The sequence below is a fragment of the Eurosta solidaginis genome, chromosome 2, assembly GCF_040869045.1.
Source record: "Eurosta solidaginis isolate ZX-2024a chromosome 2, ASM4086904v1, whole genome shotgun sequence".
NCBI classification, from domain to species: Eukaryota; Metazoa; Arthropoda; class Insecta; order Diptera; family Tephritidae; genus Eurosta; species Eurosta solidaginis.
Genome location: NC_090320.1, coordinates 199,442,289 through 199,468,696, shown reverse-complemented (window position 1 = coordinate 199,468,696; position 26,408 = coordinate 199,442,289). Strand labels below are relative to the sequence as shown.

The 26,408-nt window shown below is 35.3% G+C and overlaps 1 protein-coding gene across 1 annotated transcript in view; it reads right to left on the bottom strand.

Annotated features, from left to right (window-relative positions):
- LOC137240500 (estradiol 17-beta-dehydrogenase 11) overlaps positions 1–22,320 on the bottom strand; it is a 143,384-nt gene extending 121,064 nt beyond the window's left edge. Inside the window, exon 1 of the mRNA XM_067766873.1 lies at positions 21,324–22,320. Coding sequence (XP_067622974.1) covers positions 21,324–21,524 — 201 coding nt within the window. The 5' untranslated portion in view covers positions 21,525–22,320. The remainder of the gene's footprint in view (positions 1–21,323) is intronic.
- Positions 22,321–26,408: the final 4,088 nt, after the last annotated feature.

Genomic DNA, 26,408 nt, shown 5'->3' with positions numbered 1-26,408 from the left:
CACAAACAACACAAATATATTTAAGTAAGTATATGTCTTACTCAAAATTTTATCCAAAATTCACTTTCATTCATGATTTGCAAAAAATTTAAATAATGGTCGACTGTCAATGGTCAGATATTTACAACACACACACGTAAACAAAAAATAAACACTCGAATGGTTAAGTGGCTGTGAAATAACTTTGTTTTGGCTGAAGTGTTGCCGATGAACTTTTTGTTTTTACAACAATATAACAACAACACTCTTTATGATTACCAATGAATATATGGAACATATCAACGAATGTCACAAATATCAAAACTGACTCATGAGCGTTTTAGATAAAATTGGTAATTGAGAGTGAAGAAGATATAAAAAATGAAGATATAAACATGCATACACAAACCTAACCAAAATAAAATAAATATATAATTTATTTAATAATTTGGGAAAAATTTAAACAACGTGACATCAGGACGGACAAGGCGACAGCTGATGTCACGTTGTTTAAATTTTTCCCAAATTATTAAATAAATTATAAAATTAAAAAAATTGCTTCAAATAAATGTTTTCATACATTTAAAAAAGCAGTATGGGCAATCCCCGAATATTAAAATCATAAAAAAAATATAGTTTAAAAAAACTTAAAAACACGCAAATATTGTGCCGCTTTAGTATCTACAATTCACTTAGATATTTGATGTTGATAGAACCGTAGCACAAAGGTTCGTGTGTCCACTATTAATCACAACTCGTTTTCTAGCGACTTATTTAACCACTGCCGCGAGTCTTTAATAGTTGCCGCTAGATGGGTATAACTCTCCTTTGCGCGCCTAGACTAGAGAGTTACAAACAAGCATACATACAAATGAACCTAATAATAAGAAGTGTTTTGAAAGATTACACCTATGTGTTTAAATCCGTTTCTTTAATGCAATATAAATAATAAAGTAAGACAAAACTTTTGAACATCATGCAACATATTTTTTAAAGTTTAACTTCTTAGAGTCCTTTTCAACATCTCCAGTTAAGTGAGATTTTATTTGGAGTATAGCAATCTGTCAGATAGCTTCATTTGACGTTTTCGTTTTCACTAACACAGGGTGACCAATCCCCGGTTTAATCAATATATAAGAATATTTTGTCGAAGAAGTCGCAAAAATCTATTGTGAATACACGAAAACTAAGCCAAAAGCTGAAGCGGGAGTCATTGGTGCCGCACGCCGTATCGCTGTAGTCGTATCCCTAACGTAATCAGCTGTTTATCGTTACGACGGTAAACCAAAAACAAATTGGTTGGCTACGATACGGTTACGACCTTAGCGGCACCAATAATCGATTGCATTGATTCCCATAAGGTTGGTCGAATCAGCTGTTATAAGGTTACCGATACGGTTACCGATAAAGCACCTATGCTTGCAGCTTCAGATAGCATGGAAAAAACGATAATTTCGATAACTTGTATATAATTTACTAACAGAAGATGGTGAAAACATCTGCTATCTTATGGCATTTCTGGAAAGATCTTTTAATAATTTTCAATTACAGCAAAAATTGGCATTGAATAAAACGTTGCATTGGTTGTTAGTATCTTCCAGTGTCTCTTTTCATATCCTCGGCTCTAACTTTTAATGACATTTATTCACAACTTAAGAAGTTTAACTTGTTGTTGTTATAGCGATAAAGACAATCCACGAAGGTTTTGGGGAGTGTTATTAATGTTGATGGTTCTTTGCGGGTAAAAATCCGCTACATTCCGACACCATTAGGATACTAACCCGACCATCTCGGGCACTATTTAATATGATCACATTGCATCTTCTAGGCCATCTCGTCCCCCACCTCCTAATTCCATGAAGAACTTGCTATTTCCAGAGCCTCGCCTGCTGATTAGGCCATCATCTCTCCACACCCTCCAATTCCATAAGGAACTTGGGGTCGTCAGAGCCTCGCCTACTTAATATGTGTATGATACATTCATATTTGTAACAGGATTCGCCTTGCGTAGGAGAGGTTGACAATTGGGTTGCGAAAGCTGTGCATTGCGCTTACCAACCCCTTTAATCCCTTGAAATCTTGCGGTAGGTGAGTGTGTTACCACCAAACTACGGTAGCCGCTAGTTGCATTTAGGAATATTGACCAAAGATCAAAGAAAATTCTGTCAGTTTTTCTGCAACATGCTCTATTCCGGTGGAAGGAGCTTGATAAAGGGATAAATCAGCTAAAGGGTAGGAAGGCTACAAAGGCTAGCATGCTGTAGGAACATCAGCAATGAGTAGCGTATCTTAGGAAGCGCTAAACGTTGTCTGTCACTTAAATCCTCTGCATGCGCTTTCGCAGGGTTTGCCAGCAGAAGAGGCCTTTATGATGAAGATATTCCAACATATGGGTGTGGATGATCTTTAATCGTCTGGTTCATTTATTACCTTCGTAAATGTAATGCGTTTGAGACGTATTCACAATCATTTCTCTTATTAAATTATTGTGTTTATATTATGATCATTGGCAGGGTCGAAATAGCTATAATATCAGCCATTATGTTTAATTCCTTTCAGTTTTTCCATATAATAAAAAACACAATAATATAAATTATGTTATTGTGAATACGTCTCAAACTCATTAAATTTACGAATGGGTGCAGATTACATAGCGAGTGGACTATATAACCATGTAAAACTTTCCCTAACCTTCAAAAGGGACAATTTTACCGCAGTTTTTGACCTTCAGCTATAGTATTTTTCAAGGCAGGACAGCGCACAGTGTTTCGTGTAGAACAAGCTAGCTGGACAAAAACAAAGTTCTTATTCCAAGAAAAGTGTAATGAGAAATGAAAGAAAACAAACAAAGTAACGGGACTTTTGCTTTTTTTTGATATTTTTGCTCATATATATTGAGTAATTGAAGTAAGAAGGCAGGAGTGGCCGTAAAATGCATTGATTAATTTTCAAAATTCTTGTTGAATATTAAGATTCATATTTCTTTTAAGTGAACACTTTTACATAATTTTTTTGATGGATTCTAAGCTCGAAGGTAAGTAAAATTTTGTAATAGTAATTCTTTCACAATTAGAGTATTTTCAATATATTTAACATTACGTTATTAAGAAGAAAAGGTATTTTTTCCCTATATTTTTAACTTTAGGGGCAAAAAAGTTACATACATCCGCGGACATCCGGGCTTAACTTTACATATGTTATAGTCGCAAGTATTCTCTAATAGTTATCTCTACATATCAAATAGGATGTATGTACCTACCAGCTCCGACGAGATATTTGAACCTTTAAAGCTGATCTACAAACGGCAAAACCAATTCCCTGGTACAGGGAACAAACACGTAGCCATAAAACATACAAAAATAAAAGGTCAACAAGATCACACCAAAAGCAAAAAGGCGAAGATCATTGACTTCAACCTGCAACAACGTACCGCACCAGTCACCAAGGCATAAAAACAAGTACATACAATGGATTGATGAAGATAAACCAAACCCAGGTTTCGGCAATACCAATGACGGCAAAACTGCTCGTAGGTTTTTCGAAAATTCTGAGGCTAGTGCTGAGATTACGGGATTGGATGTAACGCTCATCAAAAGATTCGACACTCTCCTTCGCACATTAGCATCTGGGTACAATATAAATATCCAAAAATTTTAAAAATTTGCGGTCGAGACTAAAAAAATATACATAGATCTCTATCCATGGTTTAATATGCCTGTTACAGTTCATAAATTCTTAGTGCATAGTACTGATATTATAAAATCAGCAATTTTACCTATTGGTCAACTTTCTGAGGAAGCACAGGAAGCCCGTAACAAAGATTTGAGACGATTCAGGGCTGATAACACACAAAAGCAGTCGCGTGAAGCCACGAATAGAGATCTTATGAATATGTTGCTTATAACATCGGATCCTTTAGTTAACAGTTTTAGGGAGATACCTAAGAAAAAATTTAAAAGTCTGACTTCAGAAGTCTTAAATTTACTGTCCCCCGATAAAGTTGAGGAGTCAATAAATACCCCAGTTGTTTCAAGCTTTCACAGTAGTGTTGCTGATGTTCATGACTATTCCACAAGTGACTCATCCAATGAAAGGGATGATAGCGAATAATAACATAATTATAAAAGATAACCTACCCTATAACTTTTTGTTGGATCAGATTTTATTTAATTTAAATCTATTGCCTTTTCTACTTTGTATGATATTTTACTTTTAAGTTTTTGTAATAAGTAATTTTCACATAATTAATTTAATTATTTACATTGTTATTATTATTATTGTAATTCACTTTTACATTCCTGACTGGTACTATAAAATAATTCTGTAAAAATTGTAGTGCCAGGATAAATACTCAAATAAATACAAAATATGTATGTACATATGTACAGTCACTCACATAAATAAGTAGACACCCCTTTTTGGATAATTCTTACAATTTTCGCTTTTGCAAATTTATTTTAACTAATTTTCCATAAGAAAATTTGTCACGATCTATAACAAAAACTAAATTATATTTAAAAAATTCGACGAATTTTCATAAAAAATTTTAATGTTCTTTCCGAATTTTTAGAATTTTTTAGAGTATTGAGATTTGTATTCCATTCAATTTAAGTACAATAAAGTAATATTCTTAGGTCCTTTAAATTTTTTTGGATCTATGTCATTTATTCACATGAGTTACTGTATATGAAATAAGCAAATGTATGCATATGAAGTAAAATTTTGGAAAAAAATAAAAAAAAAGAACAAAAGGCTGAAAAAAATGACGTAGTTGTAATAAATGACTGCATATGAAACGGAAAATCTCATAAAATAATTTTGTCCAGCTAGCTTGTTCTACACGAAACACTGTGCAGCGGTAGAAACAAAAAAGTGAAAACAAAATGGAACAGGTACTAGACTTTACTAGAAGCATCAGCATGTAAATCAGTCCAAATGAACAGCTATACTGCTCCAGCGCATTAACGAACACATCTTGTTTAAATTGGATATATTATGTAGGTATAGAGTTTTGCAGGCGGTCATAAGGCATCTCAGAGTCTGATTTTGTTAGATTGCGGAGTCGCAGCTTTATAGAACGGACGGAATTTGCGCATTAGAAGGTCAGAAAAGGATGCGAAATGGCTAAATGTGAGGTGGACCACCACTTAGTTAAGTTCCTGTAAACCAACCGAGATTATTTTGAGGTCGCTAAGTCCTTATGGTCAAGTTTTGATAGGAAAGGTAGGAGTTTAGTGTTCAAACTAATCAAATCTGCAGTGAGATTATATACATGCAAGCTTTATCACAGATCACTGTGCTATTGCATCGATGCTTCGACGATGGCGCATATCATTAATTGCTCTCTACCTAAGCTCTTAGGATAAGGAGAAAAAGCGACGATCAGGATTCAGGTTTTTATAGCATTCTAAAAGAGGTAAAGAATGTGGATCTTTCGCTCGAAATTAAGTTTGTCAAAGGAAAATAAGGTATTTCGTTGAAAACTAATTGGGAAACATCTCGCCAAACTCACTGGAACCATTCACTCTAGCAAACAAATGTCTCAAATTTAAGTTGAAATACAATATTCGTAACCTTGGAATTAACCACAGCTAAACACACGTATCAAGAGCAGAGAATCTCACATATGTTTAAATATATATTTTTACGAATATTAGCAAAACAATGGGGCGCTGCTATCTCTAAGCCGATGCTAAGCAGTGACGTGAATTCACATCAATAATTCAATCACTATGTATCTACATAAACGAAACAATAATTGCGTCTACACATATGTACCATGTACGTATATGAGCAGCGGAGAATCAGTGCACAAACACATGCATATATCTGAGATACTCCTGAAAGTATGCAATGAGAGAAGCTATAAAATCGTGCAATTGTAGTTACAGCTGAGAAGTTTGAGAGCTGATGGCAACTAGTAGATTCTGGAAGCGACTAGAAGATGCGAGCGTTGAAATCAGAGAGTATAAAAGGCAGCAAATGTAGAGGCGCTGGAATTCAGTTTGAGTTGAGCTATCAAGCAGTTATTGATTACGCACGCAACCTGGCGGGCAATAGTAGAGTTTCATTTGAGTTATCAATCAATTTGGTTATTAAGCCAGCTAGTTGCAAAGTATAAGTGTTATTGTGAAGTACTTTAATAAAGGCCATTTTTCCATTATTCAATATTGGAGTTATTTATTCAAAAGTTTAGTGATTCGAACTTAGCAGAAGTGCAAATAAGTGGAATTGCAAGTAAAATCGTTACAATTGGTGTCAGAAGTGGAATTGTTAAATAATCCAGAGGACAACAAGGACATGGCAAAGTTCAGTGAATTGAAGATCCAGCAACTAAAGAAGGAGTTGGAGAGCCGTGGATTGAATACAACCGGCAGTAAACTCGAACTTCAGGTAAGACTACGAGAGGCAATGGAAGCAGAAGTAATTAACGTGGAAGAATATGTCTTTCATCTTGCTGGCGACGAAACAACAACAAAAATTGAAGAGAAAAACTAAACATCGCAGACAGTTACCAGCACAGACTTGAACACGATATTGGCTGCAATCGACAGTAACATCAATGTCGTCGCAAATATCATCCCAACTGGAAGCACAGGAGGCACGCATTTCAGAAATGTCGTCGCAAATGTCATCCCAACTGGAATCGCAAAAGACAGAAATAACATCTCAACTGGCATCTCAACTGGAAGAACAGACGACAAGTATTGCATCTCAACTGGAATCGCAGGAGACACGCATAACATCTAAGATGGAAACACAGTTAGAAGAACAGAAGACATATATGGCTGAGCAGTTTAAAGCACAAGAATCTCGCATATCTTTTCAACTGTCAGAACAGGAAGCAAGGGTATCATCAAAACTGGAAGAGCAGGATGTAAAAATCGCTCGTATGGAGCAGTTGCAATTAAATCGCCCAGCTGTTTGAACGAGTAATCCAAAGGTAAAAACACCATCCTTTGACGGTTCTGTTCCTTTCCAGGTCTTTAAGCTACAGTTTGAGAAGACCGAAGCAGTGAACAACTGGAATGCTGAAGATAAAGTTGCTGCACTGTTCATGGCGTTGAAAGGGCCTGCAGCTGAGATTTTGCAAACCATTCCAGAGGGCGAACGGAACTGTTATGAAGCATTGATGGGCGCTCTAGAGAGACGATACGGAACTCAGCATAGGAGACAGATATACCAAATGGAGTTGCTGAACCGCTTCCAGAGGCGTGGTGAAACATTGCAAGAGTTTGCGTCGGATATTGAAAGGCTAGTACATTTAACGAATGCGGACGCACCCGTGGAATACACTGAAAGGGTAAAGATTCAGAGCTTTATAAATGGCATACGGGACGCCGAAACAAAGCGAGCTACATACGCAAACCCAAAGCCAACATTCGCAGCAACGGTGTCACAAGCTCTGATTCAAGAAACAGCGTCGCTTCTGTGTAAGCCACTTTTCAAAGCACGCCGTGTGGAAGTAGAAAGGTCAGAGTGGGTAGACGAAATATTGGAGGTGCTGAAAGGATCGCAAAAGCGGAGTGAAAAAGTTATCAAATGCTTCAAATGCGGGAAGTCCGGTCACATTGCACGTCATTGCGATCTTGGTCCTAATAGTTCAGCAATGTGGGTGGACGTAAACGCAAAGCTGGAGGAGATGAGCAAGAGCGTGTCAGATGTAAAGAACGAAAACTTGCCCCAGCTATTGAATGTCCTGTGATATCTGTGTCGCAAATTGGTAGAAAATCGAGAAGTCTTACCGTCAGAGGAAATGCGGATGGCAAAGAACGTGTACTGACTGTAGATACGGGCGCATCTCATTCCTTGATCCGATCTGACTTGGTCAACAGGAGAGTAAACCCGTTACCTGGAGCAAGGTTGCGTACGGTCACTGGCGAGTATAACCAAGTTCAGGGAGAAGTGATATGTGAAGTCTTGATTGGAAAGGTCACAGTTCTACACAAATTCGTTGTGGCGAAGATCGTTGAAGAAGTCATATTGGGAGTTGACTTCTTGGTTGACCATGACATCAAGATCGATATGCAGAGAAGGGTGATGCGTTACGAGAACCAGGCTATACCACTTAACTTCAAGTTGGAGAAAGGGTTCAGTAGTAATCGAGTAATGGTGGAGAAGACTCGACAAAGGCCACGAAAGTCAAAAGAAAAGGTTGATGGATCGAATGGGCCAAATAAAGCGAAATTAAAAGTACCTGCGAGAAAAAGACCGGCATCGACAAACCGTAATGGACGCACTAAAACGACTAAAAGAATTTTTCAGAAAAAATGCAAGGATGGTTTCAAGCCAGCGCGCACTACTTTTGTGAAACGTCCAGACGATAATGATAATGCAAAGTCAATCCGTCAAGTGCAAGCTCTGCGAAGAAGTTCATTCGCCAAACAACAGAGTGCGAGGGAACAATCAAGAATAATGAGTAGTAAGATGAAACGCAGGTACAATGAGAACAAAAATTGGGAAGGTTTCTTGGAGGGAGATTTGGTACTGTTATACAACCCTCACCGGCGGAAAGGTGTTCCATCCAAGATTCGGTGCAGTTGGGAAGGCCCGTACAAAGTTGTGAAGAAGATCAGTGATACCATCTACCGCATACAAACCACTGGGAAACCACGGAGTAGAAGAGTGGTACAGTTGGAGATGCTAGCGGCGTTTAGATCGGGAGATTTGTCTGATCGGGACGATCAGACTTAGGTGGAGGGTGTTACGGATATTAACAAAACTAAAGGGTGCTGCTATCTCTAAGCCGATGCTAATTCACGTCACTATTCACATCAATAATTCAATCATTAAAAAAAAAAAACGAAACAATAATTGCGTCTACACATATGTACCATGTACGTATACGAGCAGCGGAGAATCAGTGCACAAACATATGCATATATCTGAGATACTCCTGAAAGTATGCAATGAGAGAAGCTATAGAATCGTGAAATTGTAGTCTGATGGCAACTAGTAGATTCTGGAAGCGCCTAGAAGATGCGAACGTTGAAATTAGAGAGTATAAAAGACAGCAAATGTAGAGGCACTGGAATTCAGTTTGAGTTGAGCTATGAAGCAGTTATTGATTACGCACGCAATCTGGCGGGCAATAGTAGAGTTTCATTTGAGTTATCAATCAATTTGGTTATTAAGCCAGCTAGTTGCAAAGTATAAGTGTTATTGTGAAGTACTTTAATAAAGGCCATTTTTCCATTATTCAATATTGGAGTTATTTATTCAACAGTTTAGTGATCCGAACTTAGCAAAAGGGCAAATAAGTGGAATTGCAAGTAAAATCGTTACAATATGTATGTATATTTGATATGGTGACATGGATATAGACAGCCAGCAGACTAAGCAAAAATGTTTGTCACTTGGACGTAAATTCAACCATGCCACGCCGCCCCATGTCAAATTTTGTCGCAAATACCAAAAAATGGAATGAAAATAATGAAAAGCAAAAGCGTTTTTCAAACAATGTAGCACAAGAAGGTAAAATACCAAATACATTCAGTTATACATACAAACATGCATAAACAGATTTATTTGTAATAAAGCAAAAATTGTTAATTAAGTGTGAAGGCTAACCATCGTTAACTATTAAACTTTTGTTAAATGCTAACTATAAAGTAAAACTATTATTATTCAATTCGTAGTGAAGCTTGAAGCTTTACTTAGTTGCAAATGATACGTTTATTAGTGAGAATTGAATAAGCTACTCAATCTCGAATAATTTGGTAAATACCGAAATTTCTGCTTTTAAACCGGGATCTCGGGATATCGCGAGAATTTTCAGGAAAAAATTAAAATATTAAATAGAACAATTTCTATCAAATAAGTATGGAGAACTTCATAGCTTAGAACGGCACTCGCGTAAAGCACGTTTCTTCTTATTCTTCCAAGCTTCAACATATTAAGTGAAATCAGGATGAACACTTCCATCTCTTATTTCCAAATCGACAGAAAATACCATTTCCTTAGGCCCGATTTTTCAGTACAAGCTCAACTCAGTTTTTCAGTAATTCTGCAGTTTTTCAGTCTACTTTAACTTAAGTTTAAGCTGAGCTTAAGCGGCCTATCTGGCAGGATTAAACTCTAGTTAACCTACCCAACAAGAATTTGGGCTTGAGTACCATTAGAGTTCATGGTGATAACTAGGCATACTTCTAAAATCTCGAGAGTTGTTTCGAAACAGTGGCTCAACTCGAGAATCATAGCGTACTCAGCAAAAGAGATAATTTTTTTATAAAGCAAAAAATGCTTTACTTAAGTTAAAAAAATGTAATTAACAACTTGTGGTTCTCTAACTGAACTCCAATGTAAGATTCCACTACAGTGTTTTCACGAAAATAAAATGAAATATATATAATTTAAAAAATAAATAAATGTGAGGCGCAATAATGTCCGAAGGGATTTTAAGCCGAGCTTCGCTGCCAATTTTCGTCGTGCTCCTTTTCCTACAAATTGGCGGGACGGGACCTTGTTTTATTCCGACTCCGAACGGCATCTGAGTTTTTACTGAGAGCTTTTCATGGCAGAAATACACTCGGAGTGCTTGCCAAATGTTGCCGAGGGGCGACCCCGTTTAGAAAAAATGTCTACAAATGGAAAAACCTTTCTAAAATTTTGATGTTGCCTAACCCGGGGCGTGAACCCAGGATCTTCGGTGTGGTAATTAGAGCACGCTACCATTTCACCACGGCGCGCCGCCTACATAATTTATTTTTGATTAATTACGCTTCATTACTGCTATCCACCAGGTGTTTATTTCTCTCAATAAACTGCTGTTGGTTCTGGAGAGTTTTTTCAACTCCACCTTAAGTTGATATGCAATGTAGGATATCAATTGGAGAAATGTGTTGAATATTCATCTGAGAAATGTAAATTTCTCAAAATCTCTCGAAATTAGGATAGTAAATTGAAAATATTAATGACGTTAGAGATCAACTCGAAAACTTTTAATTTTACAAAATTTCTTATAGGTGGGATAGTGATTGGAGAATGAAGTTGGATATCGACTCGAGAACTATCTGGTTTAAGAATAATTAAATATTGATGTTGGATATGGAGTTTAAATTTGACTAAAGTTTAAGCAAACTTAGTTTAAGCTTAGCTTAACCAACTACTGAAAACCCGGGCTTTAATCTCATAAATGTCCTATATAATCTAATGTTCTAGTCGAATCAGTCTACAGCAACCATATTTGCATTGTTTATGTATTCGTCAACTGAAATCGCGGGATTGTACATGCTAGCATGTACTAAGTTGTTTATAATCTGACTGTTAGGCAACGCAATCAATAAAAACAGTTGTAAAAATCCACTTTATTGTTAATTTGATGTTTTATTAGCATAAAACTTATGCTTGGAAATAAGTTTAAAAAGGAGTTGCACACAGTTTTCATGGACGCTGAAACTACCAACGAGGAAACCATATCAACCATATCTACTTATATTTCATATTTTACTTTTGTAAACAAATTTAAGTATTAAAATTTTAATTAAAAAAATACGTTCACTTCAGTTAGAAAATATGAAACTAGGATAGCGATTCAAATATAATCGGTAACCATTTATGAAAAAGGCTAGACAATTAAAATTAATTATTTTCTAAACATGTAGTACGTTTAAAAAAACTTAAATAAGTTATGTGAGCAATTCTAAATTTTCCGAATAAAGAATATAAACAAGGATAGGAAGTTATAATAATAAAAGTAATGTCTGATTTTTATGGCAAAGAAGTAAAGTAGATATCAAAGAAGTTAGTAGCTATCGAATTACAAACATACACTGAAAGAAATGGTGCTAGTAAAATCAACAAATATGTTCTGTTGTTCCTGACTTAACGGAGATTCGGTGAAATTGATCGAATTATGGTTAATTCTACCGAGTTCTTTGTCAGGCGAACAAATTAGTTTAGTCATTTCAACAGAGGAGAAATTGTCGCTCTTAAGTTAACAAAATTCTGTAAAATTGACAGATTCTTAATCAATCTAACTGATTTTTCTGTTAACACAACTGATCTTACAGGTCATTTCAGCAGCGAACAACAGTCAATGCATGAGCAAATTTCAAAGAGAATTTTACCCTCACGCCCGCTCTCTACTTTGTACTTACGACGATGGTGCCACTTGTTAAAAAAAAACACCAAAATAAAAAAACCACCAAATCGAAAAAACACGCACATTGGGAAAACAACAAACTAGTTTTTCAGTTATCAATACAAAACAAAAAAACCCTTTTTTGAATTGAATGTGCATACCACTGCAAAAAATTATGCGATACCGGGACATCTATTTATAGGGTACAATTTTGCAACTTCTCCTCCAAGCGAAATGCAAAATTGCGCCCTCTTGTTGCAAAAGTTTTGTTTGAACGAACAGGATTTTTCCAAAATTAGTAACATTTTGTTAAAATTTTTACGAACTTTCACTCACGCGAATGAATCTAATAAGATAATAAAAAACATCCTTTTTAAAGTTGATGTTTCCGACAGCATAAAAGTTTGGGTTGTTTTGGAATCGTTTCAAAATAAAGTGTTACGAGAATAAAGCTTGCCGAATTACATATATAGTTACTCCAATGGTGAATTACCTTCCAGCGATTTCATTCTTTACTTTTCCATAACTTACAAGTTCTCTATTTAAAACGTTATGTCAAACATTTATACTGCAAGTTTTGTTCGAAAAAATCACGTGTGGCAACTCTACATGCGAGAGAAGAAATTGAGAATAAGCAGTAAAGTGACGCGCGGCGAAGTTCAAAAATATAAATTAAATAAATTATAAAAAATAAAATTTGGTGAAATTGCATTTAATAAAACAAAGTAATAAAGTGTATAATGTTTAATGTATGTGTATAATGTTTAATTGTAAAATTGAAATAAAGTTCTTGAAACCGACGCCAATGTGGTTTAACAAACGGTACATGCTCTTATTTTCGCTAGAGCATGTACTAACGCGTGTGTGAATATGTATGTAGCATATATACATATATATATGTAGCAAGCATGCATATTTATGTATTCACATATTTACGTATATATATGGCAACATACTTTCGTACAAAGCTTTCGATGGTGATTCGGAACAAGTTTTTTTATTTGAATTCAGATTGAAGTTATTATTATTTTAATTAATATTACTAAATATAGCAATAAAAGCATTGGAAATGAAATGTACTTATGTGTAATTTATACAAATAAAAAAACTACGTAAGTTTAAAAATATATTTATCCGGCTTTTATTTTTTCCACAGGTATTATTGTCATAGATGTGAACAGAAAACCCTGTTGATGTAAAAGTTTACGCTAATAATCTAGAAAAAAGCAGAAATATCTGTTATTTCAATAGATTTCACTGTTGATTGGTATTCTTAGAGCGACAGCAACAATTGTTTATTTAACAAAACTATGGGTAAAGTATAATGAAACAACTTTTTTTGTTTATTTGACTACTAAAACGGTCAATTACGAATGAACGATTTTTGCGCAGTTGATTCAACATCTTGTTGCAATGGATAAAAATTGACAGAAATTTCAGTTGAATTGACCCGTATTTCGGTTGATTTTACCAGTCTTTTTCTTTCAGTGTAAAAGTAATTTGATTTAGTTGTTATGGGATAGGGTATGATTCTAAGCATATATTCAGCATATATTTTTTGTTTGTTTATGTATTACGACAATGCAATGGGTTTAAAAATTGATCCACCCGAGCTAGGGATTAGCATCGTGCATTGCGAGATTAGTAAATTGCAAGCATTAACAAGGGGAAAAGCAAATCGCCGATACCAGCGCAATTCATTTCATTTACCCTCCAAAGCCCGCCCAACTTTTGTTCGTCGAGTCGTTGAAAGGCAAGGATTTGGTAAGCGTCGATATCTAAAACTGCTTAGCTACAGAGAATTGTTAAACTCATCAGCTAAGTAAAACACTAATAACGTGAGTTAACTACTACTGACATATATTTAGAAAAGAATAATAATCAGGTTAATAAGATTGTTTAAAGCATAAAAGTGAATTTGAACTATTAATTATGCTTGAGTGAGAGTTATAGTCCTGACACAGACTGCGAAAGTGCTCATTTAATTAAAAATTGGTTCTACATTATTTCAGAAAAAAGGGGTTAAAAAAGTCTAGTTGACCCAGAAGGAATATTAAAGTTAACTTCGCTTGATAAAAAAAAAACTAGAAACCAAGCCGTTCATTAATTTACTCCAATCAGCTCTCTCATGACTCGCAAGGGTAGGAAGATAAATAAGTTTGAGCCGTATACCAATCGGCTAGTGGCTAGATTATACAAGGAGTCCCAGTGAAGATCCCTTAAGGCAAAAAGTAAAAACAGTTTTTGAATTGATTCGTACCTATCCGCAGGAACTTGATAACGCGGACTCCAGACTTTCGATCCATATTCTATTAATGGTCTAACTAATGTTGTAAAAAGGGATTTAGCAACATAAGGATCGCTAAATTCTTTTGACCAACGTTTTACGAATGCTAACACACCTCTAGTCTTGTTGACAAAATGTTGGAGGCTTTAAGTATTGTGGAAATGTTATTAATGAATGGCAAGAACAGAATCGGGCCAAGATGGGTCTAACTTGAGTAAACCCAGAGGATACATCTATGACATTGGATAGCGTATTTTTAAAAATCACTATTTGGATCCTGCCAAGAAGATAAGAAGAGATCCACCGACTGAGACTCGGTTGAAACCCAAGCTGGTCAAGTTTTTGGATGAGTAACGAGTGATAAACGCTTTACTCAAATCAGTATAAATAACGTCCGTACGCATGCATTTTCTTAATCCATTTTTGATACAAGCGTTGTGAATTCAAGAAAATTGGTGACAGTTGAATTGCCCTTACAAAATCCGTGTTGGCAACCGGGAATCATTGTAGAAATAGAATCAGTAAGCTGATTGGTGACGAGAGCTTCGAAAAATTTTGGAAAAGCGGAAAGTTTTGCAATGTCGCGATAGTTTCCATTGGCAGACTTACTCCCAGTCTTGTGAAAAAAGATTCTTTCCATGGCGATGGAAAAACACAGATTATACAAGGAGTGCCATTGAAAATCCCTATAGGCGAAGAGTAAGAACTGTTTTTGAATTGATTCTAGCTAATCTGCATGAACTTGATAACTCGGATTTATTAACAATGCATTAGTACAATAAGAAATTTTTTAGTACAACAATAATGAATTAATTATTTGAACCATATCAAAATACGTTATTGTAGTCAACATAAAAAGAAAGCATATATAGGAAGATGACAAGAAAACACTAAACAGCATATCCCCAATTAGAGTTTTATTCGAGATTTAGGCATCTAAAAGGATTTAAAGTTAAATCGTGCAAGTTTTATCATACAAAATCAAATCTCGAAATGCAAAGGATTTTAGTTAAATCTCCATTAAATCTTCAATCAATTGTTTAATAATTACACTTCATATGTCATATAATTTTTATAACCCGCTGTATTTGTACACAGTGTATTATAATTTTGATTGGATAACGGTTGGTTGCACAGGTATAAAGGAAGCAAGATTGATATAGACTTCCGCATATCAAAATCATCAGTATCGAAAAAAAAATTTGACTGAGCCATGCCCGTCCGTCCATCCGTCTGTCCGTTAACACGATAACTTGAGTAAATATTGAGATATCTTCACCAAGTTTGGTACACGAGCTTATCTGACCCCAGAATAGATTGGTATTGAAAACTGAGCGAAATCGGATGATAACCACGCCCACTTTTTATATATATAACATTTTGGAAAATACAAAAAACCTTATTATTTAGTAAATAATACACCTAGTATGTTGAAATTTGACGTGTGGACTGATATTGAAACTCTTGATAAAAATTTGAATTTTTTTTTAATGGGCGTGGCACCGCCCACTTGTGATAAAATCAATTTTACAAATATTATTAATCATAAATCAAAAATCGTTAAACCTATCGTAACAAAATTCGGCAGACAGGTTGCCTTTACTATAGGGAATGCTTTGAAGTCAAGGGCCACGCCCATTTTTATATAAAAGATTTTTAAAAGGGTCGTGGACCTCTAACTAACTAACTAACTAACTCATTTTATCTTTGCAAAAATAGCTTTTTATCAATGGGATTTCATTTCCCAAATGGATTTATAACAGTAAATAGGAAAAACGTCAAATTTAAGAAAATGGGTGTGGCACCACTAAGCAATTTTCTATGTTTCGGGAGCCATTATAACTCGAAGAAAAATTAGTTCAGAATAGAACCATATGTATCTATATATTAATACGCTAACAAAATTTCCATACAATCAATTGACAGGCTGTTTCGCATACTTAGCATACGGAAAATCATATAAAAGTTACATGAATCGATTCGTTTTGATCAGCCGCAGTGCATAGGCCTATTTTTGGTAACAAATATTACTCTATTTGTTTATAATTAATAGAAAAAGTTTTTTGTAAATTCGAACAATTCATACAAATATCGTAAGTCATTTTCGTGCACAAGCGCGCCATCTTTGGGAACAAGTATCTAAGTGTTCTAATCCGAATTTCAAAGACCTAAACCTTTATGCACAAGCGCGCCGTCTTTGGGAACAATTATGTAAGTTTTCTAATGTGAATTTCAAATTTTATGTATACTCGCTAAATTCGAAAGCACAAATGTTTCACCTACATTCAAATATGGTTCCCCATTGTTGCCGCTTACCTATAATAGTCTCTACCAAAATCCTAACAAATTGTTCCAAATTATTTTTAGCGTACCAAAAAATCTTAAATAGAATTAATTTTTGACCGGCCCATTTGGCATTTGCAGATTTAATCCTTATTTTCGTTAGTACGTCGTATACTGAACAAAAAAAAAGTTACAAAAATATAACATTACATTTTTTATATTGCCTTTTATGCTAATTTATTTTAGTTCTTATTTTATTTTATTATATATTCTCTTATTTCAAATTGGTTTGTTATTATTTAAATGCAACTTGACTGAATCGGAAAATTTCACGTTGTATATTAAACGAAACAAAAAAACGTCTCAAAAACGTTTTTGATTTTAGGTCAAAACGGCAACCGGCATCATAGCGGCCGTATTGCATAGGCAGTATGTTACTATCTATATATTAATTCGCTAACAAAATTTCCATACAAACAATTGACAGGTGGTTTCGCATAGTTAGCATACGTAAAATCATATAAAAGTGATATGAATCGATTCGTATAGATCAGCCGCAGTGCATACGCCTATTTTTGTTAACAAATATTACTCTATTTGTTTATAATTAATAGAAAAACTTTTTCCTAAATCCAACAATCTCTCCAAATATGGATATTTACTTTCTTGCACAAAAGCGCGCCATCTTTGGACAAATTATGTAAGTGCTCTAATACACAAACCTACATAAGCGTACGCGCTACACGGTGAAAGATTAAAACATGGTTTCCCATTGTTACCACTTACCTATAATAGCCTCTACCAAAATCCTAAAAAATTGTTCAAAAATAATTTGTAGCGTACCAAAAAGCTTAAATAGAATTTATTTTTGATCGGCCCATTGTTTGTGGCAAATTTCACTTACACGTAAATACATAAGTCTTTATTTAACAGATTCTTTGTTTTTATTTTAGTTGTTTTCAAAAAAACATGAAATCGCAAATAATGAGTTAACTTTAGTTGAAACTAACTAATTTATTTATAAAAATTAATGGTAAATTTGCCCGAAAATGTTTTTGCATTTGCAGATTTAATCCTCATTTTAGATAAAGTACGTCTTATACTGAACGAAAAAAAAGGTTACAAAAATATAACATTAAATTTTTTATATTGCCTTTTATGCTAATTTATTTTACTTCTTATATTATTTTATTATATATTCTCTTATTTAAAATTGGTTTATTATTATTTAATTGCAACTTGACTGAATCGGAAAATTTCACATTGTATATTAAACGAAACAAAAAAACGTCCCAAAAACGTCTTTGATTTTAGGTCAAAACGGCAACCGGCATCATAGCGTGCATAGTCAGTATATTACCCACTATATTTATTATTAAGCTAACTTTCTTGGATTATATATCCATTAATCGGATGCTTAGATCCCATAACCCTAATTTTTTTATGTCGCTTAAAGTTATGAAATCAATTTTATTTTAGTAAATAAATTAATGTTTTTGTTTGTTTTTCTTTTCTTTCTAATTTATTCTGCTTTGTTATATCTTAGTATTGTGTTGTTCACAGACGATATTTTATCGTAGATATGGTCACATATATTCATGAAATGGAGTGTTTACAAATTTAATACAAATTAATTACGTCCATAGATCTCAATGGGAATCCCAACATTAAATATCCGAACATTAGAATCTTCATATTTCCACAATTATCACTTTAAACCCCGGAAAAAGTCTAAGTGCACTTACTGCGTTTTTATATGGAACTGTTTGTTCACTTCACTTAATTTTTTCGCAATTTAAGTACTTTATTTTTTTCTTTAATTAAACATTTTTTAGTAAACTCTGCTTTCTTTCTCATTACATAATTTTTTTATATTTTAATTTTATTTTTTATGAAGGTATCCGCTATTCTACTCGAAATTTTTGTTTTGTGTCACACTTACATATTATATATGTATTTATACAAAATTAAACGGGTGGCGTGAAATAGGCTAAATTCCTTTCGCAAATTTCTTCGTTTTTAACTAAAAGTTCGTTTTTTTTTTTGAACTATGACACAATTGAAGTAAATGGGCGATATATGTATATGGGTTATATAGGCCTACTGGGGAACCGAGCTCCCAAAACTAGCTTCGGTAGCGCGCCAACGGGGAACTTCCGGGTGGTGTGGAAAAACCTATTTTTCAATTCAATTTCAAGTAATTTCACCATAATTCTATGTCAATTTCATTTGATTTTACATAATTTTTATATTTTTGTTTAAGGAGCTCCATACCAAAACGTTATAATTACACGTGAAAAGTTTGTAGAAAATTTAAGAAAATACAATCAAAAAGTACAAGGTCTTATATCAAATTCAAAATTTTAAAGAAAAAGTTAAGTAAGTTAGACCAGTTTGCTATATTTCCAACACTTGATGCATAGACTGAGTTGAAAAAAATACACGTTGGTCGAATTTCGACCACAGGCGATACTAGTATGTATTATTGTGCAGCCTTGTATGTAATACTATTAAGCACACAAAACTAACAACAGCATTTCAAGTGTAAGCTGGGTATGTAATGTTCGGTTTCACCCGAACTTAGACTTCCTTACTTGTTTGACAGTAAAATACTTTAAGGTAGGTAGATTTTTGATTTCATGGATGACAGATATTTTTTGAAGATTTAATGGAGATTTAACTCAAATCCTTTGAATTTCGAGATTTGATATTGTATGAGCTATGCCTGGGACTTATCGCACTCTCTTTCTCACTGGGTATTGACAGCGATTTTAAAGCCTATTCTATACTATGGAGTACTTATTTGGTGGTCAGCTGGTGCCTCGGGGCAGCTTGTTCGAAGACCATATGGCCATAGTAGTATAGCGTAATCAATTGCAGTAAGAGGCTCTTAGAGCCACAATAGAGGCGGACAAGGCGATACGTCCTATAAGCTGCCAGATCACTGTAACGTTTTTCAGGCGGATGTAAAAGCACCAAAACAGTGGACACACTGAAAAAAAATTTAACTGCAGCCGTGTCAACAATTAAGATATCAATCTGGCAAAGCACAGCATCTAAAAGTGTGTTGCAGTGTAAGCAATTTCTAAAAAAACTCCGGACAGGGAGAAGCATACACATATATTGGGTCCCTGGGCATATGGGAATAGATGAGAATGAAAAAGCGGATAAACTAGCTAAAAAGGGCGCATTCCTCGAAGCTTGCACCGTAGACGTTCCAATTAGGTTGGGCAAGATTAAGAGAAGTCGAGGGGTGTGCATGATCGCCCAAGCGCAAAAGGCGTTTCAACCTTAGACTTAGAAAGTTACTCTTATAATTAAAAAGAGGGATTGTAGACTCATGACGTGTATTCTGACTGGACACTGCCTTCCAGCAACACATGCCATTAAATTTGTCTTGGTCATTGATAGCAGATGTAGGAAGTGCGGGTTGGAGGAGAAAACGAGCGAGCATGTTTCGTTCTCGTGCCTTGCCATTCCCAGGCTAAGATTCCGGCTATTAGGAGTGATATAGCTGTCAGATCTGGAAGCAACAAGTGGTATAGGGCCTAGAGACCTTCTAGTATTTGCAAAGAGGACAGAGTTTTTTTATAAAATATGTCCATAAGTCCTGGCTCTTGATAGAGTTTTTCAGTATGGATGTTAAACAAACTTGTTCTAACACTACGGACTCATTCAGTCTATCCGAAGGCCCCATTTAAACCTAAACTAACCTATATAACATCCCTGCAAACGCAATATCTAGCGTTCGAGAAATTTTTCTTCGCGGGTTGGGTAAATAATATAACGTCGACTATAGAAAATTGCTATGTAGAAAACCACAGCAGTTATCGAGTTGAGAATGATTAGAAAACTAGGAAAAAACTTAGGAAAATAAATTTACATAACCGTCTAATTAAAGAAGTGCATTAGAGATCGATTGGAGAATTCAATTTTTTTTTATTTGAGAAATAGGGAACGTTTGAAAACGCTATGTTTATCGAATCGTACTCCAACAATAGAGACAAGCAAACGGGGATAGTTATCTAATCTATATATAAATTCCGTCTGGAAGTCGGTGCCTTTCTCGGGCAGCCCAAGTTTCTGGCTGACCCTCTGGTACAGCCTGGATCTATTCGTGAACAGATTCACCAGAATCCGGTCATATTATAATTCACCGCTCTATTGATCCCCTCAGGGAATATGAGTGGCGCGTGGGGCAACAGGAGTGAAATTCGGCGCACAAAGTCTGTCCTGCCATGGATAAACTTTAAGTTGGTCAGAATACTGAAGTTCCCGTAGTTCACAATTTATATCTCACGTCACGAAGGGTGCAGCTTATTCAAGCCATCGCCATTGACCGTGGAAGAAGTATCTAGTGCTCTCCACCAGACCAGAACGTCATAGCAGAGAATCGGCTTGACCAGCATATCATACAGCTGCAAGAAACCTCAAAATATCTGTGAAGTTGTGCAGGAATTATTCTTTTCAGCCCGGAGAATTGTACGGCTTAATAGAGTTAAAGGCCCATTCAATTTGGCTTTACCCAAGGGAGATGGATGGCAAAACAAAACAAATATTTAGCAGATAAAATCAGAATTTGTTTTTTAATTTCTATGCTCAATCTGCGCACTACTGTTATTATGACGGCAAGTATATTTTTTTTAGATTATGCGTACTTATGAAAACCACGATTTAATAGATGCCACTTACCTGTATAATAAATCCAATGGAGCAGATAATAAACCACGAGAAATCTCTTAGGGCGTCAGCATAACTCCAAGCGCTGTTCAAAACGGATTGTGGTGCTGCCTTAGATTTTGTTATTGGTGTAAATGCCAAACTTGCATTGGTTAAATGACCATTTGGTAAGGTGCCATTAGATTGGACTTTGTTCTTGTTGTTATGCTCCATTTTCAAAAAAATTTAGTTTTAAAGCACTTTTAAATATTTTTATTTGTTTTAATTTGAAAATTTTAGTTAGTTTAGTTATAAGTTTAAATTTATTGTTTTTTTTTTTTTTTTTTGTAGATGTTTATCTAGAATTATTCTAATGATGTTAAGATTCGGGAACGGATGAAACTCCTTTCAAAAAATATATCTCTTTGAAAATGTATTTATTTCTTTTTTAACTTTTATTATTTTTACAAAAAGCTCATTGCAAAAATATCCACGCAAAAAAATATAGAACACTGCGCAAGAAAAAAATATAAAAATATCAAAACAACAATTACAAGAACTTTTCTTGTTCGCACCAACTTTGTAGCAAATTTCGCAAGGAGTCTCGAAAAATGCGAATGGCCAAAATGCTAAAACAAAAATCGCACCAAAAAAAATTAATTCGAAGTTAATACCGAAAAAGAACTGTTCGAATTTACAACAAGTGTTTGTTTGTGTATGAACATTTTTCTCTGTCCGTTTGTGGATATGGGCAATTATTATTTTTAGTAGTCGTATTAGCCAGAATCGCTAAGGCCGGACGGAGGAGCTATTTGAATTTGAAAAATATACAAAATACGGCTATCCGCGTTACACGTCCGCTCCGCTGAGCGCAAGAAACTTTTGTGTTTAATAAAAATCTTTTTGAGTTGCGCTAGACTTCTACCGTCGATTCGCAGCTGTGCACAGCACATTTTTACCAGGTTTTTAATTTGTATTTTTTTTAGAGTTTCGACAACAACAATGCGCCATCAAAAGAGTCCAAATGAAAAACAAAAAAACGAAAAAGGTAACCCCAAAAGAATACGCGTACACTCAGGAATTGTACAAGTAAAGCTTAGCCCAAATGATTTGATAGGCTTGACAGCGGCACTTTGGATATCGCAGCTATTGTTTGTTTAAAAGCTTTGCGTTGGCGCGCCAGTCGACGAAAACTAGCAAGGCTTCATGGGGGAGCCAGTAGTCATAGCAGCGACGCAGATCCAATTAAAGCCGGATGATGACGTCATACAGCTGTTGTCTGTCTATTTCGCTTTTATTGTCTGCGTTTCTCCCGTTTGCTTTGTCCCGTCGTTCGAGTTTGGTTTACTTAATATTTACATACAAGCTGACATACAAATTCAGTTTCAATTTCAATTCCAGCCATGCTTAAATTTTCAATGTGATTGTTTTTCTACTCGGCTGGCATTAGGGGCTTCAACATCTGTTGTGTCTTTCGTTTTGTGTGCTTTTGCAGGTAGTGTTTAGCTCAGCTGATCGTCTGGATTGCACGCCAAAATTGCATTGCGGCGCATTGGCCTGTTTGGCGGTTCCCTGACAAGACCTTCAAGGCTATTTATTTAATTTGTTTAGTTTTCACATTTTCTTTTTCATTTAATGTTTCTTGAGTGAGTGTGCCATGTCTGGTTTTTGTTTTTTATAGCGAACTTTTTACAGTTTCTGACTTTGTTTTGGTTTTTGTCTTTTTTGTGTTTTGTTATTAGTTTGAAAGTTAGTTCATATTAAATGTTAGTTGGCATTGCTTTGTTTCTGGCATAATTTGTTCCGTAAGGTGCATTAGTTTTCTATTTTATAATGTGGGAAGCCTAGTTAATGGAGCTCGTCACCATCTCTATAATTATTTTGTAATTGTTTCTATAATTGTGAAAGTCTAGTCGGCTAATTGCAAATTGCGATTTATTAGATAATATTAGGTCTTAAGTTTTTAATTGCCTTTTTGTGTCGTAATATTATAGGAGGTGCGTGTAAGGCAAAATCATAAGTCATTATTTTCAAATCATTAGGTACATCAAGTTGGAATGGTTGGACCATGTGTTCCATTTTAGCCATATTAGTACTCCAATATGGATTATCTACTACAGCTCGCGCTTTGTGATTTTTTTGAAAGTGCTGCCCCGTGGGTGCTCCATAGACTTAGTACCCAGGAAAAAAATTAAGAGGGGTCCGCCCAGCGGGAGAAGGTTATTCCATAGGGCATCGCAAATTAAATTAGACCGCATACCAATGCCCGGAGTTCTCCATAGCTGACCAAATTGTATTGATGCAGGAGAATTTTACACAGATCAGGTGGAATATCAATTTATAATAGTAAAGAAAAGATGGAAAGGAATGTCAAAAAGCATGTTATTCATCGCCTCTGACTTGATTTTCGAAGAAAGCTGTTCGGCTGTGCAAATGACATTGAGCATTACTATCAGATCAGACAGAGGTGAGAAGGTCTTCTCCGAGCTGTTCGCAACTTAACGAGAGTAGGGTGGGGTGGTTAAAAGAAGTGGGAAATATTTTTTCATGGTAAACGAGGAAAACATAAGTACCTGCATTCATCAAGTTAGAAGTGAGTGATTACCGAAGAAGATTTAACGATGAGCTGTATGAGCTTTATGCAGGCTTTGACCTAGTTCGGCGACTTAAAACACAAGGACACACTTGCTCGGCCATATTATACAAAAAAAAGAAAAACGTTTCTGCCCAAAAGCAATATAATTAAAAAAAGTTCTAACAAATTGGTAACAATCCAATAAAAACAATCCAAAACCTATGTAACTTATTTATGGTAGATAATTTTTGAAAACGAATTAATATTTTTTCGATAACAATTCGATTCAAGCTGATATTGTTTTGGTAACACTCCGACAACAAATCGATACATTTTTTGTAAGTTTTTGATAAATAATCGATAGCTTTTCGAAAAGTTAGATTGGGTTAAATTAGCTAGTCCGTGAGGACCTCACGTAGACTGAATGTGTCCATAGTGTTAGCACAAATTTGTTCAACGACAAAACTGAAAAACCCAATCAGAAATCAGGACCTATGTTTTACAAAAATTCCATCCTCTTGACAAGTAATAAAACCTTCCTAGAACCTATGCTACTTACTGCTTATAGATCTGATAGCTGCGCTCGATCGTTACCTCTCCTCCCCCAACCGGCACTTTTTACATCTGCCATTACTGGCAAGGCATAATTTAAAAGAATGTGATGCCAGAAGGCAGTGTCCACTTAGAATGCCCATTTTGAGTTAACAGTCCCCTCGTATCAATGATAAGGGTAACTTTGTTAGTCTGAGGTTGTGAGACCTGCATATGATCTTCGACACTTTGCAGCCCCGGACTTGGTTCCACGAATTTCCTGCTTGGTCAATCATGTGCAGTTCTCGAAGGCGATGCTCCCTGCTTAGTAAGTTCATCCGCTTTTTCATTTCCATCTATTTTCATATGCCCAAGGACTCAATTTAGACGTATACCCCGTTTCCTTCAACGTTTTGTGACTACTACTTGCGCTTACATTCTATATTCCCCCATCTAGCATACCATATATAAAGACTACGGTTACGTGGGATTCAAAGGGGTGTTAAGCGCAATAAAAAGCTTTATAGCTTCAAAGCTTCCGCAACCCAATTGTCAACCTCACCTGCGCGAGGGGAATCCTGTTACAAATATGAATGTATTGTAACGAATTTAGGGAAATCCGATTATTTTGCACCTTCTGCTAACGTTCGTATCGCTGAACTGTCGAATAAATAACTCCAATATTCAGTATTGCAATATGGTCTTTATTCAGTCTACTGTGGCACTAAAGCAAACTGATTACTGATTCCTCAGCTTGTGCTGTTTTTATACTCTCGGTTTTCTCGTTCACCCATTTCTCCTCAGGTCTAGTCATTTCGCGAACAGCTCGAGATTAATTGTATCTCATGCTTGGTTCCCAGCTATATACATATATATTTGTAGTTTATGCTTTTCTTATAGCCATATTCGTGTGTATGTGTTAGTAACTACTTCGGCTGATGACTACATATATGTGTGAGATATCTCTTCGTTGCCTTGCACATAAGTGTCGCTGCTTGCTGTGTTTTGTTGTTGCGGTTATTTACTAACAGCATAGTGATGTCAACATTCGCCACAGTATCATACACCTATTTAGCAGGCGAGACTCTAGCGACCCCAAGTTCCTCACGGAACTAGGGGAGCGGTATTGCCTAGAAGGTTTAATATGGTCATATTAATCGTTTCCCACAATGGTCGGGCTAGTACCTAAATGGCGATTTGTTACCGGAACGTATCGGATCTAAATCCGGAAAAGGACCATCAACATCGATAACACTCCCAACAACTTTCGGGGAGTGTCTTTATCGTTAATAAAACAACAACTACGGTTACGTTTACATTGTGGATTCCCCTCATACCGTGAATGAAGTTGTTTGAAAATAAAACAGGCTGGCAACATTTCGCACCCCCGCTTCAGAAGTGACACAACTCAAAAACATCAATTTTTGGTATTAAGGCATTTTTGAATGGTATAACTTTAGTCCCATACGCTAGAAAACCGACACAACCTAAATGTTCAAAGCTTTCCGCTAGATGGCACCAAGCGACACTCTTGAACTTTGGTATTTGGCTCTAGCAAAACGTCCTGAAACGACACATTTATTATTGTGTCAATTTTAAAATTTTTTTAAGCGATTTAATTCGAGTTGGGTCATTTCTGATAAAATTATTTAGTGGAATAATTTTCGAAAAAGCCTTAAACCACAGCCAGAGGTAAGTTTCATTTTCTGTTTCCACTATTGATCAAAATATATATGATAATAGTCTTAATACTATACTATTATACTTAATTTGTTTACTTTAAGTCGCGCAAAAAAGGTGCTGGATATTTTGTCCAAGCAATGTCAGGAGATTGAGCAGAACAATAAACAAATTGTGAATGTTCTTTTAACGGAGAAAATTACTAATGATGTAGATGTATCCACTATACTAGATTACCGGAAATAAGTAAGTAAAGTTAATTATTTATTTTTTTTATAGCTCAACCTAACTCAGTAAGTTTTGTAGATGCAGTGTCTTCATCCGAAACAAGT